The sequence below is a fragment of the Oncorhynchus gorbuscha genome, linkage group LG15 (assembly GCF_021184085.1).
Source record: "Oncorhynchus gorbuscha isolate QuinsamMale2020 ecotype Even-year linkage group LG15, OgorEven_v1.0, whole genome shotgun sequence".
Taxonomy (NCBI): Eukaryota; Metazoa; Chordata; class Actinopteri; order Salmoniformes; family Salmonidae; genus Oncorhynchus; species Oncorhynchus gorbuscha.
The window spans coordinates 4,193,280-4,211,013 of NC_060187.1; the positions used below are offsets into that span (position 1 = coordinate 4,193,280).

Consider the following 17,734-nt stretch of genomic DNA (forward strand, 5'->3'; position numbering starts at 1 on the left):
CTATGAGCAGACAGTGGTACTGTACTGACCTATGAGCAGACAGTGGTACTGTACTGACCTATGAGGAGACAGTGGTACTGCACTGACCTATGAGGAGACAGTGGTACTGTACTGACCTATGAGCAGACAGTGGTACTGTACTGACCTATGAGCAGACAGTGGTACTGTACTGACCTATGAGGAGACAGTGGTACTGTACTGACCTATGAGGAGACAGTGGTACTGTACTGACCTATGAGCAGACAGTGGTAATGTACTGACCTATGAGCAGGTTGCTGTAAGCGGTGGTGGTACTGTACTGTCTCTCCAGGAACTTGGTGAGGAAGGTGGCGAGGCCAGCGATGACTGAAGAGAAACAGCACTGAGACAGAACCAACAGCAGGAACAGAGGACTGAGGAGCAGACGGACAAACAGCCTGGGGAACACTGGGAGGAACAGAGAGGACAGACAGACAGACAGACACATAAACACACACACAGACGTACACAAATAGATTAGTCAGTTCACTAAGAAATACTGTAGCTACCAGCTAGATTCTCTGTGAACTCTTATAAAACACACAATACAAGTGTAAAATTCAAGTGTGAAACAAGTTTATCAAAAACAATGGTAAGAGGGACATGCCTGTCAGCAATATTTACAAATGTGTTAGTCGATCAGCCAATGGCTGGTGTGTGTGTGTGTGTGTGTGTGTGTGTGTGTGTGTGTGTGTGTGTGTGTGTGTGTGTGTGTGTGTGTGTGTGTGTGTGTGTGTGTGTGTGTGTGTGTGTGTGTGTGTGTGTGTGTGTGTGTGTGTGTGTGTGTGTGTGTGTGTGTGTGTGTGTAGATGACTTACTCTTCAGGAAATCAAGCATTGAGAAGTCTGGCTTTTTGGAGTCTTCATTCTGAATGGCAGCTTCAGTTCCACTCTGCAAGGAAATAATTCATCCAGGTTTAAGTATGGCAGAAACAACGCATCATTTGAGCTTTTATTTTGGAAAACAAATATTTTCAGAGGGGTGACGAAAGCAAAAGAGAAGCAGTTGTTATTTCATTATTCAAAATGTTTTAGAGAGAGACAGAGAGAGACAGAGAGAGAGAGAGAGACAGAGAGAGAGAGAGAGAGAGAGAGAGAGAGAGAGAGAGAGAGAGAGAGAGAGAGAGAGAGAGAGAGAGAGAGAGAGAGAGAGAGAGAGAGAGAGAGAGAGAGAGAGAGAGAGAGAGAGAGAGAGAGAGAGAGAGAGAGACAGAGAGAGAGACAACAAAGAGAGAGAGAGAGAGAGACAAAGAGAGAGAGAGAGAGAGAGACAAAAGAGAGAGAGAGAGAGAGAGAGAGAGACAAAGAGAGAGAGAGAGATAGATAGATAGATAGATAGATATAGAGAGAGAGAGATTGATAGAGAGAGATAGATAGAGAGATAGATAGAGAGAGAGAGGGGGAGAGAGAGAGAGAGAGAGAGAGCGAGAGAGATAGAAGAGAGATAGAAGGAGAGAGAGAGACAAAGAGAGAGAGAGAGACAAGAGAGAGAGAGAGAGATAGATAGAGAGAGAGAGAGAGATAGATAGATAGATAGATAGATAGATAGATAGATAGATAGAGATAGATAGATAGAGAGATAGAGAGAGAGATAGATAGGGATAGAGAGAGATAGAGAGAGAGAGAGAGAGATAGAGAGAGAGAGAGAGATAGAAGGAGAGAGAGAGATAGAGAGAGAGAGAGAGAGAGAGAGAGAGAGAGAGAGAGAGAGAGAGAGAGAGAGAGAGAGAGAGAGAGAGAGAGAGAGAGAGAGAGAGAGAGAGAGAGAGAGAGAGAGAGAGATAGAAGGAGAGAGATAGAAGAGAGAGATAGAAGAGAGAGAGAGAGAGATAGAGAGAGATAGATAGAGAGAGAGAGAGAGAGAGAGAGAGATAGATAGATAGATAGATAGATAGATAGATAGATAGATAGATAGATAGATAGATAGATAGATAGATAGATAGATAGATAGATAGATAGAGAGAGAGAGAGAGAGAGAGAGAGAGAAAGTCTTAATATATACGAGTACACCCCCTGGACAGGACACTACAGTCGTGGCCAAAGTTTTGAGAAGGACACACATTAATTTTCACACAGTTTGCTGCTTCAGTGTCTTTAGATATTTTTGTCAGATGTTACTATGGAATACTGAAGTATAATTACAAGCATTTCATGAGTGTCAAAGGCTTTTATTGGGTGATTCTGTAGCTCAGTTGGTAGAGCATGGCGCTTGTAACGCCAGGGTAGTGGGTTCGATCCCCGGGACCACCCATACGTAGAATGTATGCACACATGACTGTAAGTCGCTTTGGATAAAAGCGTCTGCTAAATGGCATATATTATTATTATTATATTACAATTACATGAAGTTGATGCAAAGAGTCAATATTTGCAGTGTTGACCCTTCTTTTTCAACACCTCTGCAATCCGCCCTGGCATTCTGTCAATTAACTTCTGTGCCACATCCTGACTGATGGCCGCCCATTCTTGCATAATCAATGCTTGGAGTTTGTCAGAATGTGTGGGTTTTTGTTTGTCCACCCGCCTCTTGAGGAATGACCACAAGTTCTCAATTGGATTAAGGTCTGGTGAGTTTCCTGGCCGTGGACCCAAAATATCAATGTTTTGTTCCCCGAGCAACTTAGTTATCACTTTTGCCTTATGCCAAGTTGCTCCATCATGCTGGAAAAGGCATTGTTCGTCACCAAACTGTTCCTGGATGGTTAGAAGAAGTTGCTCTCGGAGGATGTGTTGGTACCATTCTTTATTCATGGCTGTGTTCTTAGGCAAAATTGTGAGTGAGCCCACTCCCTTGGCTGAGAAGCAACCCCACACATGAATGGTCTCAGGATGCTGTACTGTTGGCATGACACGGGACTGATGGTCGCGCTCACCTTGTCTTCTCCGGACAAGCTTTTTTCCGTATGCTCCAAACAATCGGAAAGGGGATTCATCAGAGAAAATGACTTTACCCAGGTCCTCAGCAGTCCAATCCCTGTACCCTTTGCAGAATATCAGTCTGTCCCTGATGTTTTTCCTGGAGAGAAGTGGCTTCTTTGCTGCCCTTCTTGACACCAGGCCATCCTCCAAAAGTCTTCACCTCACTGTGCATGCAGATGCACTCACACCTGCCTGCTGCCATTCCTGAGCAAGCTCTGTACTGGTGGTGCCCCGATCCCACAGCTGAATCAACTTTAGGAGACGGTCCTGGAGCTTGCTGGACTTTCTTGGGCTGCCTGAAACCTTCTTCACAACAATTGAACTGCTCTCCTTGAAGTTATCTGATCTGATAAAAGTTTGATTTGAGTGCAATCTTACCGGCAGCAATATTCCTGCCTGTGAAGCCCTTCTTGTGCAAAGCAATGATGACGGCACGTGTTACCTTGCAGGTAACCATGGTTGACAGAGGAAGAACAATGATTCCAAGCACCACCCTCCTTTTGAAGCTTCCAGTCTGTTATTCGAACTCAATCAGCATAACAGAGTGATCTCCAGCCTTGTCTTCATCAACACTCACACCTGCGTTAACGTGAGAATCACTGACATGATGTCAGCTGGTCCTTTTGTGGTAGGGCTGAAATGCAGTGGAATTTTTTGGGGGATTCAGTTCATTGTCATGGAAAAGATCACTCTTCATAACATTCTCGAGTATATGCAAATTGCCTTCATGTGAAAATTAATATTTGTGACATTCTCAAAACCTTTGGCCAAGACTGTAGTCTATCTCCTGTTCCTGTAAAGAAACAGCTTGATGTACCAGTACACCCCTGGACAGGACACTAGTCTATCTCCTGTTTCTGTAGTGAGACAGCTTGATGTACAGGACACCCTCTGGACAGGACACTAGTCTATCTCCTGTTTCTGTAGTGAGACAGCTTGATGTACCAGGACACCCCTGGACAGGACACTAGCTATCTCCTATTTCTGTAGTGAGACAGCTTGATGTACCAGGACACCCCTGGACAGGACACTAGTCCATCTCCTGTTTCTGTAGTGAGGCAGCTTGATGTACCAGGACACCCCCTGGACAGGACATCCCTTGGACAGGACACTAGTCTATCTCCTGTTTCTGTAGCGAGACAGCATGATGTACCAGGACACCCCCTGGACAGGACACCCCTGGACAGGACACTAGTCTATCTCCTGTTTCTGATGTACCAGGACACCCCCTGGACAGGACACTAGTCTATCTCCTGTGTCTGTAGTGAGACAGCATGATGTACCAGGACACCCCATGGACAGGACACTAGTCTAGGCCCTGCTTTGTGTTATAGGTCTACAGTAACAATCATTTGCACTACTGGCTCCATACCAGAAGAGGTCAGTAATAACCTGAGAATAATTTACCCAGAAAATATTTCCTTTTAAGCTGTAGGCTTTTCAAGTCATTCAATATAATGACACACGACGATAGATATTATATTAGTGTCTGGGCCCTGGTCTTACAACCTGAGGAAGATAGTATTGTGAGAAAGGGAATTATTAAGTAAACTAACATAGCACTGCATGCTCTTTGGTTTGGGGAATTTTTTTGTTTCTCCAGGGAATTTTAGTAACACTTTATGTGACACGTACCAACATACAGACATTATGAAACATTCATAAGCAAATTCTAAGCATTTATGGCTGCATCCCAAATGCATCCCCTGGTCAAAGGTCATTCACTATGTAGGGAATAGGACCCCTGGTCAAAGGTCATTCACTATATAGGGAATAGGACCCCTGGTCAAAGGTCGTTCACTATGTAGGGAATAGGACCCCTGGTCAAAGGTCGTTCACTATGTAGGGAATAGGACCCCTGGTCAAAGGTCATTCACTATGTAGGGAATAGGATCCCTGGTCAAAGGTCATTCACTATATAGGGAATAGGATCCCTGGTCAAAGGTCATTCACTATGTAGGGAATAGGACCCCTGGTCAAAGGTCGTTCACTATATAGGGAATAGGACCCCTGGTCAAAGCTCGTTCACTATGTAGGGAATAGGACCCCTGGTTAAAGGTCATTCACCATGTAGGAAATAGGACCCCTGGTCAAAGGTCATTCACTATGTAGGGAATAGGATCCCTGGTCAAAGGTCGTTCACTATATAGGGAATAGGACCCCTGGTCAAAGGTCGTTCACTATATAGGGAATAGGGTGCATTTTGGGACAGAACTTTAGTGACGGAGTGTTACCCACATTGCCTTCCAGCAACATGCTGCGAGGAAAGAAGAAGTATGGGATGGAGGTCAGAGCTAGGCTGGCAGAGGAGATGAGGAGGCCCATCCACCACGCACCCACCCAGCGAGGGTCTGTAGGGGCCAGCTCAGCGTTGGAGACTGGAGGGAGAGAGGAGAGAGGAAAGTTAGAGGGAGGGTGTGAAGAGAGAGAGAGAGAGAGAGAGAGAGGGAGAGAGAGAGGCTTAGAGAGAGGGAGAGAGAGACAGAGAGAGAGAGAGGAGAGAGAGCCAGAGAGAGCGAGTGACTGGAGAGAGAGAGAGAGAGAGAGAGAGAGAGAGAGAGAGAGAGAGAGAGAGAGAGAGAGAGAGAGAGAGAGGGAGAGGGTTAGAGAGACAGAGAGAGAGAGAGAGAGAGAGAGAGAGAGAGAGAGAGAGAGAGAGAGGGGAGAGAGAGAGAGAGAGAGAGAGAGAGAGAGAGAGAGAGAGAGAGAGAGAGAGAGAGAGAGAGAGAGAGAGAGAGAGAGAGAGAGAGAGAGAGAGAGAGAGAGAGAGAGAGAGAGAGAGAGAGAGGGTGAGAGAGAGAGAGAGAGGGTTAGAGAGACAGAGAGAGAGAGAGAGAGAGAGAGAGAGAGAGAGAGAGAGAGAGAGAGAGAGAGAGAGAGAGAGAGAGAGAGAGGGAGGGAGAGAGGGGAAGAGAGAGAGAGAGATCGTAACAGAGAGACCAAGGCAGGAACAGATCGTTAACAGCTTTTCACTATGAGCCCAAGCTATACAATCCCACCCTCTAAACCAGCCACCAAACCTCGGCCACCAATGTGACGATCCGAACCCAGTATCTACCTGAGCCGGTTCTGTCCACCACGTAACAACCCAAACCCAGTATCTACCTGAGCCGGTTCTGTCCGCCACGTAACAACCCAAACCCAGTATCTACCTGAGCCGGTTCTGTCCACCACGCCCAAACCCAGTATCTACCTGAGCCGGTTCTGTCCACCACGTAACAACCCAAACCCAGTATCTACCTGAGCCGGTTCTGTCCGCCACGTAACAACCCGAACCCAGTATCTACCTGAGCCGGTTCTGTCCACCACGCCCAAACCCAGTATCTACCTGAGCCGGTTCTGTCCACCACGTAACAACCCAAACCCAGTATCTACCTGAGCCGGTTCTGTCCGCCACGTAACAACCCAAACCCAGTATCTACCTGAGCCGGTTCTGTCCGCCACGTAACAACCCAAACCCAGTATCTACCTGAGCCGGTTCTGTCCACCACGTAACAACCCAAACCCAATATCTACCTGAGCCGGTTCTGTCCACCACGCCCAAACGCAGTATCTACCTGAGCCGGTTCTGTCCACCACGTAACAACCCAAACCCAGTATCTACCTGAGCCGGTTCTGTCCGCCAAGTAACAACCCAAACCCAGTATCTACCTGAGCCGGTTCTGTCCGCCACGTAACAACCCAAACCCAGTATCTACCTGAGCCGGTTCTGTCCACCACGTAACAACCCAAACCCAATATCTACCTGAGCCGGTTCTGTCCACCACGCCCAAACCCAGTATCTACCTGAGCCGGTTCTGTCCACCACGTAACAACCTAAAAACAGTATCTACCTGAGCCGGTTCTGTCCACCACGTAACAACCTAAAAACAGTATCTACCTGAGCCGGTTCTGTCCACCACGTAACAACCCAAACCCAGTATCTACCTGAGCCGGTTCTGTCCGCCACGTAACAACCCAAACCCAGTACCTACCTGAGCCGGTTCTGTCCGCCACGTAACAACCCAAACCCAGTATCTACCTGAGCCGGTTCTGTCCACCACGTAACAACCCAAACCCAATATCTACCTGAGCCGGTTCTGTCCACCACGTAACAACCCAAACCCAGTATCTACCTGAGCCGGTTCTGTCCGCCAAGTAACAACCCAAACCCAGTATCTACCTGAGCCGGTTCTGTCCGCCACGTAACAACCCAAACCCAGTATCTACCTGAGCCGGTTCTGTCCACCACGTAACAACCCAAACCCAATATCTACCTGAGCCGGTTCTGTCCACCACGCCCAAACGCAGTATCTACCTGAGCCGGTTCTGTCCACCACGTAACAACCCAAACCCAGTATCTACCTGAGCCGGTTCTGTCCGCCACGTAACAACCCAAACCCAGTATCTACCTGAGCCGGTTCTGTCCGCCACGTAACAACCCAAACCCAGTATCTACCTGAGCCGGTTCTGTCCGCCAAGTAACAACCCAAACCCAGTATCTACCTGAGCCGGTTCTGTCCGCCACGTAACAACCCAAACCCAGTATCTACCTGAGCCGGTTCTGTCCACCACGTAACAACCCAAACCCAATATCTACCTGAGCCGGTTCTGTCCACCACGCCCAAACCCAGTATCTACCTGAGCCGGTTCTGTCCACCACGTAACAACCTAAAAACAGTATCTACCTGAGCCGGTTCTGTCCACCACGTAACAACCTAAAAACAGTATCTACCTGAGCCGGTTCTGTCCACCACGTAACAACCCAAACCCAGTATCTACCTGAGCCGGTTCTGTCCACCACGTAACAACCCAAACCCAGTATCTACCTGAGCCGGTTCTGTCCACCACGTAACAACCCAAACCCAGTACCTACCTGAGCCGGTTCTGTCCACGTCCACGTAGATCCTCAGCATGACGGAGCCCAGAAGGAAACCGAAGGCAGGTCCAAACACAGACACAGCAAACAGGATGGCTGAGGAGAAAAGAGTCTTTTACCAGGGAGGTTGACTGAGAACACATTCTCAGTTGGGGGTGATTTGGTGGCCGTGATGGTATGTGGGCCAGATTTGGAATTTAGCCAGGACCCTTAGATAACACCCCTACTCTTACGATAATTTCCATGGGATCTTTAGTAACCACAGAGAGTCAGGATGCCCGTTTAACATCCTATCCGAAAGTTGGCCCCCTACACAGGGCAATGTCCCTAATCATTGCCGTGGGGGCATTTCTTTAGACCAGAGGAAATAGTGCCTCCTACTGGCCCTCCAACACCACTTCCAGCAGCATCTGGTCTCCCGTCCAGGAACTGACCAGAACCAACCCTGCTTAGCTTCAGAGGCAAGCCAGCAGTGGGATGCAGGCTGGTCTGTAGCTGTCATTGTGTCTGATATTTATTATTATACTAGTGTTCGAGTTATCTACAGGCCTCTTACCTATGTAGAGGTTCTAGTGTTTCAGTAGGCTACACTGCCTCTTACCTATGTAGAGGTTCTAGTGTTTCAGTAGGCTACAGGCCTCTTACCTATGTAGAGGGGGGAGTTGCCTCGTCCGGCGAAGTCATCCACATAAGAGATACCAAAGGGTTGTATGGGAACAGACCCCACTCCGAACAGCAGCTGAGCTATAGCCATGAGCAGCCACAAGTTGTTGGTGTCTGCTATACGCTTGATCTCTGTCTTTCCACAGGCCTCTGTCATGTTGGAGGGACCTGGGAGGGAACACAGGTCTTGGCGATCTGGAGAAAGCACACACATTCACGTGACCCACACGCGCGCGCACGCACACACACACACAGCTGAGTTCATGTTCCTGGAGTTTCATGTGACCCTTCAGTGATACAATGAGGAGATCAGCCAGCCTACTGGAGGGGTGTGTGTGTGTGTGTGTGTGTGTGTGTGTGTGTGTGTGTGTGTGTGTGTGTGTGTGTGTGTGTGTGTGTGTGTGTGTGTGTGTGTGTGTGTGTGTGTGTGTGTGTGTGTGTGTGTGTGTGTGTGTGTGTGTGTGTGTGTGTGTGTGTGTGTGTGTGTGAGCTTAGGGAGGAGGAGAGTGAACAGAGCTCTCAGTTAAAACAACTGACTGGGAGACAGTCCTCATCTTTTTGGCTTTCCTGGAGTGCTCAGAGATGAACATTTTCAATCTGAGGAATGCGGATCGGGTTCAGCTAGAGAGCACCTGCAAGCCAGCCTGGCTCCCACAATCCACCACTCTAAATCCATCCATCCACTCTCAATCCATCCATCCACTCTAAATCCATCCACCCACTCTAAATCCATCCATCCGCTCTAAATCCATCCACCCACTCTAAATCCATCCACCCACTCTAAATCCATCCACCCACTCTAAATTCATCCATCCACTCTAAATCCATCCATCCACTCTAAATCCATCCATCCACTCTAAATCCAACCACTCTAAATCCATCCATCCACTCTAAATCCATCCATCCACTCTAAATCCATCCATCCACTCTAAATCCACCCACTCTAAATTCATCCATCCGCTCTAAATCCATCCATCCACTCTAAATCCATCCATCCACTCTAAATCCATCCATCCACTCTAAATCCATCCATCCACTCTAAATCCATCCATCCACTCTAAATCCAACCACTCTAAATCCACCCATCCACTCTAAATCCATCCATCCACTCTAAATTCATCCATCCACTCTAAATCCACCCACTCTAAATCCATCCATCCGCTCTAAATCCATCCACTCTAAATCCATCCATCCACTCTAAATCCATCCATCCACTCTAAATCCACCCATCCACTCTAAATCCACCCATCCACTCTAAATCCATCAATCCACTCTAAATCCATCAATCCACTCTAAATCCACCCACTCTAAATCCACCCATCCACTCTAAATCCATCCACTCTAAATCCACCCATCCACTCTAAATCCACCCATCCACTCTAAATCTATCCATCCACTCTAAATCCACCCACTCTAAATCCACCCATCCACTCTAAATCTATCCATCCACTCTAAATCCACCCACTCTAAATCCACCCATCCACTCTAAATCCATCCATCCACTCTAAATCTACCTATCCACTCTAAATCCACCCACTCTAAATCCATCCACTCTAAATCCATCCATCCACTCTAAATCCACCCATCCACTCTAAATCCATCCATCCACTCTAAATCCATCCATCCACTCTAAATCCATCCATCCACTCTAAATCCATCCATCCACTCTAAATCCATCCATCCACTCTAAATCCATCCATCCACTCTAAATCCACCCACTCTAAATCCATCCACTCTAAATCCACCCACTCTAAATCCATCCATCCACTCTAAATCCATCCATCCACTCTAAATCCATCCACTCTAAATCCATCCATCCACTCTAAATCCATCCATCCACTCTAAATCCACCCACTCTAAATCCATCCATCCACTCTAAATCCACCCACTCTAAATCCATCCACTCTAAATCCACCCACTCTAAATCCATCCATCCACTCTAAATCCATCCATCCACTCTAAATCCATCCACTCTAAATCCATCCATCCACTCTAAATCCATCCATCCACTCTAAATCCACCCACTCTAAATCCATCCATCCACTCTAAATCCACTACTCTGACGTAGTGGTGTATCCTTGGTGTTTCAGGGTACTGTCGCTGTAAAAGAGATATATTTCATCCCAACATCTTACCATGTATGACAGAGTCATAGTTATAAGGCTGGGACAGGAAGTGAGGTAGGGCCAGGATGAGAGCGCTGATGGACATCAGCAGACCACCCAGTCCGATGAGACGAGGCCGATGGACCCTGCTGCCCAGGTAACTCACAAACACTATCAGAATTGTGTTCCCCACCTAGAGGGAGGGAGGGACAGAGAGAGAAAGAAGGGAGGGGGCAGAGATAGGGAGGGAGAAGGGGAGGGAAAGAGAGTGATAGAAGGGGGGTCAGATAGTAGGGGGAGGGACAGAGAGAGAAAGAGAAGGGGGAGGGAAAGAGAGAGAGAGAGAGAGAAGGGGAGGGGGCAGAGATAGGGAAGGAGAAGGGGGAGGAAAAGAGAGTGATAGAAGGGGGGTCAGAGAGTAGGGGGAGGGACAGAGAGGGAGAGAAGGGGAGGGAGGGGCAGAGATAGGGAGGGAGAAGGGGGAGGGAAAGAGAGAGAAGGAGGAGGGAAAGAGAGTGATAGAAGGGGGAGGGAAAGAGAGTGTATCAGAGACCTTATGACCAGGAGAATACAGTAGCAATACACATTCAGTGAATGGCTGCTTGTTTTCTACTAGTTATCTAGGAGCAAGGCTCCGACGGCGCTTCAACAAAAGCATACTCACATAATACTAATATAACGAGTCATGTCACAACACCATCCAGTGCTTATGCATTTCTACTCTTTCAACCATCAGCTGAGATGAATCTGACATGACTTCTTTACCTTGCTGTGGTTACTGGTTGGTCTTACCTCGTGCAGAGAGGAGATGGTGCCAGAGGAGAAACTGCTGAGGCCAAAGCGTCTCTCGATGGTGGTGATGGTGCTCTTAAAGTAGGAACTGTAGAGCAGCTGGGTGAGCTGCAGCAGGCCATGACACAGCACAAACAGCTAGATAGAGAGAGACAATATGTTAGAGCGAGAGAGAGAGAGAGAGAGGGAGAGGGAGATGGAGAGAGAGAGAGAGAGAGAGAGGAGAGAGAGAGAGAGAGAGAGAGAGAGAGAGAGAGAGAGAGAGAGAGAGAGAGAGAGAGAGAGACAGGAGAGAGAGGCAGGAGAGAGAGAGAGAGGCAGGAGAGAGAGAGAGAGAGGCAGGAGAGAGACGCAGGAGAGAGAGAGACGCAGGAGAGAGACAGAGAGAGAATGAGAAGAGAGAGGGAGACGCAGGAGAGACAGACAGAGAGAGAATGAGAAGAGAGATCGAGAAAATGGACAGCCGATGGATGGACAGCCTTTATTTTAGCCTCCAGCCAAAGTACGCAACACATCCCACATCAGCTGTCTAGTCCAGACCCAGTCTAAAAGAAAGTGTGACTCCCCCCCCCCCCAGAAAGGAGCTAAAGTAACAACAATTAATTACAACGTTATTGTCTATGTCCCAAATGGCATCCTGCTACCAACAAAGTGCATTACCCTTTGACCTTTGGGCTCCGGTAAAACAAGTTGTGGACTAGCTAGGGAATAAGGAACCGTTAGAGTAAAAAAAGAGGACTATGTTTGCCAGTGTCAGTGAGTTTCCATCATCTGCTCCTGACTGAGACGACAGACTCAGAGCGCTGGAGCTTACAGCAGTTGAAACCCTGGCTGTTATGAAACCAGCTGGTTGGCTGAGATACATCTGAAGAGACTGTAGGTCGGGACGTCACCAGCTGGTTGGCTGAGATACATCTGAAGAGACTGTAGGTCGCGGACGTCACCAGCTGGTTGGCTGAGATACATCTGAAGAGACTGTAGGTCGCGGACGTCACCAGCTGGTTGGCTGAGATACATCTGAAGAGACTGTAGGTCGCGGACGTCACCAGCTGGTTGGCTGAGATACATCTGAAGAGAAGGTCGCGGACGTCACCAGCTGGTTGGCTGAGATACATCTGAAGAGACTGTAGGGACGTCACCAGCTGGTTGGCTGAGATACATCTGAAGAGGCTGTAGGTCGCGGACGTCACCAGCTGGTTGGCTGAGATACATCTGAAGAGATACCAGCTGGTTGGCTGAGATACATCTGAAGAGACTGTAGGTCGGGGACGTCACCAGCTGGTTGGCTGAGATACATCTGAAGAGACTGTAGGTCGCGGACGTCACCAGCTGGTTGGCTGAGATACATCTGAAGAGACTGTAGGTCGCGGACGTCACCAGCTGGTTGGCTGAGATACATCTGAAGAGACTGTAGGGACGTCACCAGCTGGTTGGCTGAGATACATCTGAAGAGACTGTAGGTCGCGGACGTCACCAGCTGGTTGGCTGAGAAATCTGAAGAGACTGTAGGTCGCGGACGTCACCAGCTGGTTGGCTGAGATACATCTGAAGAGACTGTAGGTCGGACGTCACCAGCTGGTTGGCTGAGATACATCTGAAGAGACTGTAGGTCGCGGACGTCACCAGCTGGTTGGCTGAGATACATCTGAAGAGACTGTTCGGGGATCACCAGCTGGTTGGCTGAGATACATCTGAAAAGGTCGCGGACACCAGCTGGTTGGCTGAGATACAAAGAGGCTGTAGGTCGCGGATCACCAGCTGGTTGGCTGAGATACATCTGAAGAGGCTGGCAGGTCAGTGTTGGGACGTCACCAGCTGGTTGGCTGAGATACATCTGAAGACACTGTAGGTCGCGGACGTCACCAGCTGGTTGGCTGAGATACATCTGAAGAGACTGTAGGGACGTCACCAGCTGGTTGGCTGAGATACATCTGAAGAGGCTCTTATCACCAGCTGGTTGGCTGAGATACATCTGAAGAGAAGGGAACCAGCTGGTTTTACATCTAGACTTATAGTCGCGGACGTCACCAGCTGGTTGGCTGAGATACATCTGAAGAGAGGTCGCGGACGCTCACCAGCTGGTTGGCTGAGATACATCTGAAGAGACTGTAGGTCGCGGACGTCACCAGCTGGTTGGCTGAGATCATCTGAAGAGACTTTGTCACCAGCTGGTTGGCTGAGATACATCTGAAGAGACTTTGGGATCACCAGCTGGTTTGAGATACATCTGAAGAGACTGTAGGGACGTCACCAGCTGGTTGGCTGAGATACATCTGAAGACACTGTAGGTCGCGGACGTCACCAGCTGGTTGGCTGAGATACATCTGAAGAGGCTGTAGGTCGCGGACGTCACCAGCTGGTTGGCTGAGATACATCTGAAGAGACTGTAGGTCGCGGATGAAAAATGTCAACCTGGAGTTGCAGTCAAAATGTTTTCAATTAGAAACTGAATCTATTTTCTCCTATTCTGCCTGAAAGTTCACTGCTTAATCCTCCTAGCTTTTCCATGAAAGGCGTAATGGAGGACTAATCTCCAGGTAGAGCTCCTATGTTGTCTCGTCTTTCCAGATCCAACGGGTTCACATTGCAAAAGGTACAATGCTTTACAAAGATTAAAGTATAGCGTTCAGTGATTGATGATGGCAGTATGACAGTGTTGAGGCCCATTCTGTGTTCTTTTTTCTCCTCATATTGAGAGAGAGGTCTTATAAAGGAACATACAAAAGAACAGTGAGTTTACTTAACTTATAGTAGAGAACAGTACGTGGAGGTCTAGGGAACGCTAAGCTGTTTGTTTACCCTGCACTTCGCTTCAAGAGAGGAGTGAATCACTTAAGTTTGCTTTGCTTACAATCTTGTCTTTGGGATCTTTTTTCTCTGACACAAAGACACGCTGTGATGAAATGTACATTGGCTGCTGCCCAGTGGTCTGGAACTGGGAGGGGTCTGTCTGTCTGTCTGTCTGTCTGTCTGTCTGTCTGTCTGTCTGTCTGTCTGTCTGTCTGTCTGTCTGTCTGTCTGTCTGTCTGTCTGTCTGTCTGTCTGTCTGAGTCAGTCAGTCAGTCAGTCAGTCAGTCTGTCAGTCTGTCAATCAGTCAGTCAGTCAGTCAGTCAGTCAGTCAGTCACTCATTCATATCCCCAGCGTTTATTTACGTTAAATCACTGAAGCAACAGGATTCTATATTAGCCAGGTCTCTATTTCCTTTAATACACACAGCTTTCGCACATTTGCATAGTTCATTATTTAACTCCAGAATTTCATAAAACATATATAATCCTTGACAGAATAGTTAATCTCTTCTGACTGTGCATTTTCTGCAATTTTTCACTCTGCCAATTTCTGGGTTCTGTAATTGTTGACTGAGGTTGTTGAGTGAAGTTGTTGAGTGAAGTCGTTGACCGTTTTTTGGGGGTTTGCCAGTTAGCGGGAAGATCTTAGCTGTTAGCAGTCAATGATTAACAGTTTCTTATAAAAAGTGAATAATTCCCATCATTGTTTTGAGTGAATTATTGAATGTAACAAATCAAACATGAAACCGTGTGAACAATTTGTGGTCCTCTTTAAGCAATTCATTTAGACACGGCGTTTACTTCAAACCTGGCGTTTATTTGCAGAAATGTGTGTTGCTTAACTTATCATACGTCTTTAGACACTGTAGCCGTTGGTCCGGCTGTTAAAAGGGACAGGAGGCTATTTGAGAATCAGCGTTTTACGGCAGTGCACTTTTTTTGACCAGGGCCCATAGTTGTGCACTACACACACACCCCAACACACACCAACACACACCCCAACACACACAAACACACCCCAACACACACACACATCCCACAACACACACACAAACACACCCCAACACACACACAAACACCCCAACACACACAAACACACCCCAAAACACATACTGACCACAAAACACATACACACCCCAACACACACACCCCAACAGACACATACACATCCCAACACACAAATACACACCACAACACACACACACACACACACCCAAACACTTGTTTGCACTAAATCTCCTGCACCAACCTGGTCTCAGAGCATTTCGTATCAGTCTGTATGATTACGTTTCGTATGGTATGTATCCATTTGATGCCCATCAACCGTTTCGTGCAATACGTTACGAATTGAAATGTGTTGTTGCTAACTTTAACTTGGTGGCTAGGTGGCTAATGCTAGCTCGGAGTTTAGGTTAAAGGGTTAAAGTTAGGGTTCGGGGAAGGGTTAGCTAACATGCTACGTAGTTTCAAAGTAGATAAATATTAGTAAGTAAAGTTGTTCCTGTACATAGCCACGTTATTACCTGGTAGCTCCTGTATATAGCCATGTTATTTACCTGGTACTTCCTGTATATAGCCATGTTATTACCTGGTAGCTCCTGTATATAGCCATGTTATTTACCTGGTACTTCCTGTATATAGCCATGTTATTACCTGGTAGCTCCTGTATATAGCCATGTTATTACCTGGTACTTCCTGTACATAGCCATGTTATTACCTGGTAGCTCCTGTATATAGCCATGTTATTATCTGGTACTTCCTGTATAAAGCCACGTTATTACCTGGTACTTCCTGTATAAAGCCACATTATTACCTGGTACTTCCTGTATAAAGCCACATTATTACCAGGTACTTCCTGTATAAAGCCACGTTATTACCTGGTACTTCCTGTATAAAGCCATGTTATTTTCATTATTCACTCTATTTATTCCTCATGTCACTATTTCAAAACATTTTTATCTTTCTCTCTGAATTGTTAGAAAAGGACCCGTAAGTAAGTATTTCACTGTTAGTCTACAGCTGTTGTTTATGAAGCTTGTGACAAATAAAATTGTATTATATTTGATCACAGGCCTGAGGGGACATGTTGAGGTTTAGAAGTGGATTATGAAAACAGCAGTAGTAAATCTATTTACCAGCTGCCGAGTGACAGGCTGAGGCACAATCATCTCCCAACTGTAGTGTGTCACAATTGACCGGAGCCCTATTTAGTGCACTATGTAGGGGATAGGGAGCTATTTGGAAGGTAACCTCAGTCTGATTCTGGAAAGCTTACTGCTCCTACTAAATCCTGGCTCAGTTAGCTCACACAACAGATACAATGTTATCCCTGTAACGAGTACATTTTTAATTGATAATGTTTAGACTAGACCTGCTTGCTCAGGCAACCAAACGAGCTGAAAAAAACACTTTTTTTGTTTTGCGATTTAGTTTTGAACTGCAAGTCTGGCCACATTATCCTCTACTGCTATGTAAGCCTCGGGGTACCTCGGGGGTAGAGCTATAATTCAGAGTTTTGTAGACTTAAGGATCAAATCTTTTTTACTGCCTCTCTAACCGTGAAAATAGAAACATTCAAATATTTTATGTTTCAGGTTTGAAAGCAAAAAATACTGTCAAATACTTCGTAAACCACGGGGTTAGACTACCAGTGAAACAATTTCTTATGGGCCCTTCCCAACAACGTAGAGATAAAAATAAGAGAAACAGTTTTTTTTAAAGAAGGAAAAAAATAACAAAAGGACAAATAAATGAGTAACGATAACTTTGCTATATACACGGGGTACCAGTACAGAGATGATGTGCAGGGGTACAAGGTAATTGAGGTAGCTCATCCAGTTTATTCTCCAGTGATTGCACGTTCGCCAATATAACCGAAGAGGGTAAAGGCGATTTCTCCACCCTCCGACGTAGTCTCGTCTTCGAGTTGGAAGTAGAAGTCCTCGTCCAAATGGAGGTTAGTGATAGCTGTTCTTGTCACGATCGTCTAATGAAACAACGGACCAAGCGCAGTGTACTTAGAGTTCCACATGTTTAATCAAATGAAACTCACAAAAACAACGAAGAAGAATAAATGAGACGTGAAGCTCAAGCAGTGAGCTATACAATATAGTGCTCACAAGCAACTACACAGAAACAAGATCCCACAAAAACAAGTGGGGAAATGGCTGCCTAAATATGATACCCAATCAGAGACAACGATAAACAGCTGCCTCTGATTGGGAACCATACCAGGCCAACATAGAAATAAATGCACTAGATCACTCACCCTATTCACACCCTGACCTAACCAAAATAGAGAATAAAAAGTCTCTCTATGGTCAGGGCGTGACAGTTCTGATGTCCAGAACCTTGTTTTCGGTTATAGGAAACGATGGCGGAAACATTATGCACAAAAAAAAGTTACGATCAGTGCAAAACAAAAAAAAGACACACAATTGGCCTTTTTAAACAGCTGTCATTCCCTTCCCGTGCCATTATAATTCCGAGTCCCAGACTTTGGGAGCTAATTGGGGCGGGGAGCTAATTGGGGCGGGGAGCTAATTGGGGGGGGAGCTAATTGGGGCGGGGAGCTAATTGGGGGAGGGAG

The 17,734-nt window shown here is 46.8% G+C and overlaps 1 protein-coding gene across 4 annotated transcripts in view; it reads right to left on the reverse strand.

Annotated features, from left to right (window-relative positions):
• Nucleotides 1-17,734, reverse strand: part of LOC123996537 (solute carrier organic anion transporter family member 2A1-like) — a 60,094-nt gene that overhangs the window by 17,546 nt on the left and 24,814 nt on the right. For 3 of the 4 annotated variants that reach the window (XM_046299945.1, XM_046299947.1, XM_046299948.1), the window contains exons 2-8: nt 11,355-11,492; nt 10,593-10,755; nt 8,440-8,652; nt 7,792-7,890; nt 5,175-5,314; nt 837-909; nt 262-426 (exon numbers count right to left, since the gene is read on the reverse strand). In XM_046299945.1, coding sequence (XP_046155901.1) covers nt 262-426; nt 837-909; nt 5,175-5,314; nt 7,792-7,890; nt 8,440-8,652; nt 10,593-10,755; nt 11,355-11,492 — 991 coding nt within the window. The remainder of the gene's footprint in view (nt 1-261; nt 427-836; nt 910-5,174; nt 5,315-7,791; nt 7,891-8,439; nt 8,653-10,592; nt 10,756-11,354; nt 11,493-17,734) is intronic. The other variant, XM_046299946.1, reaches the window with a different exon arrangement.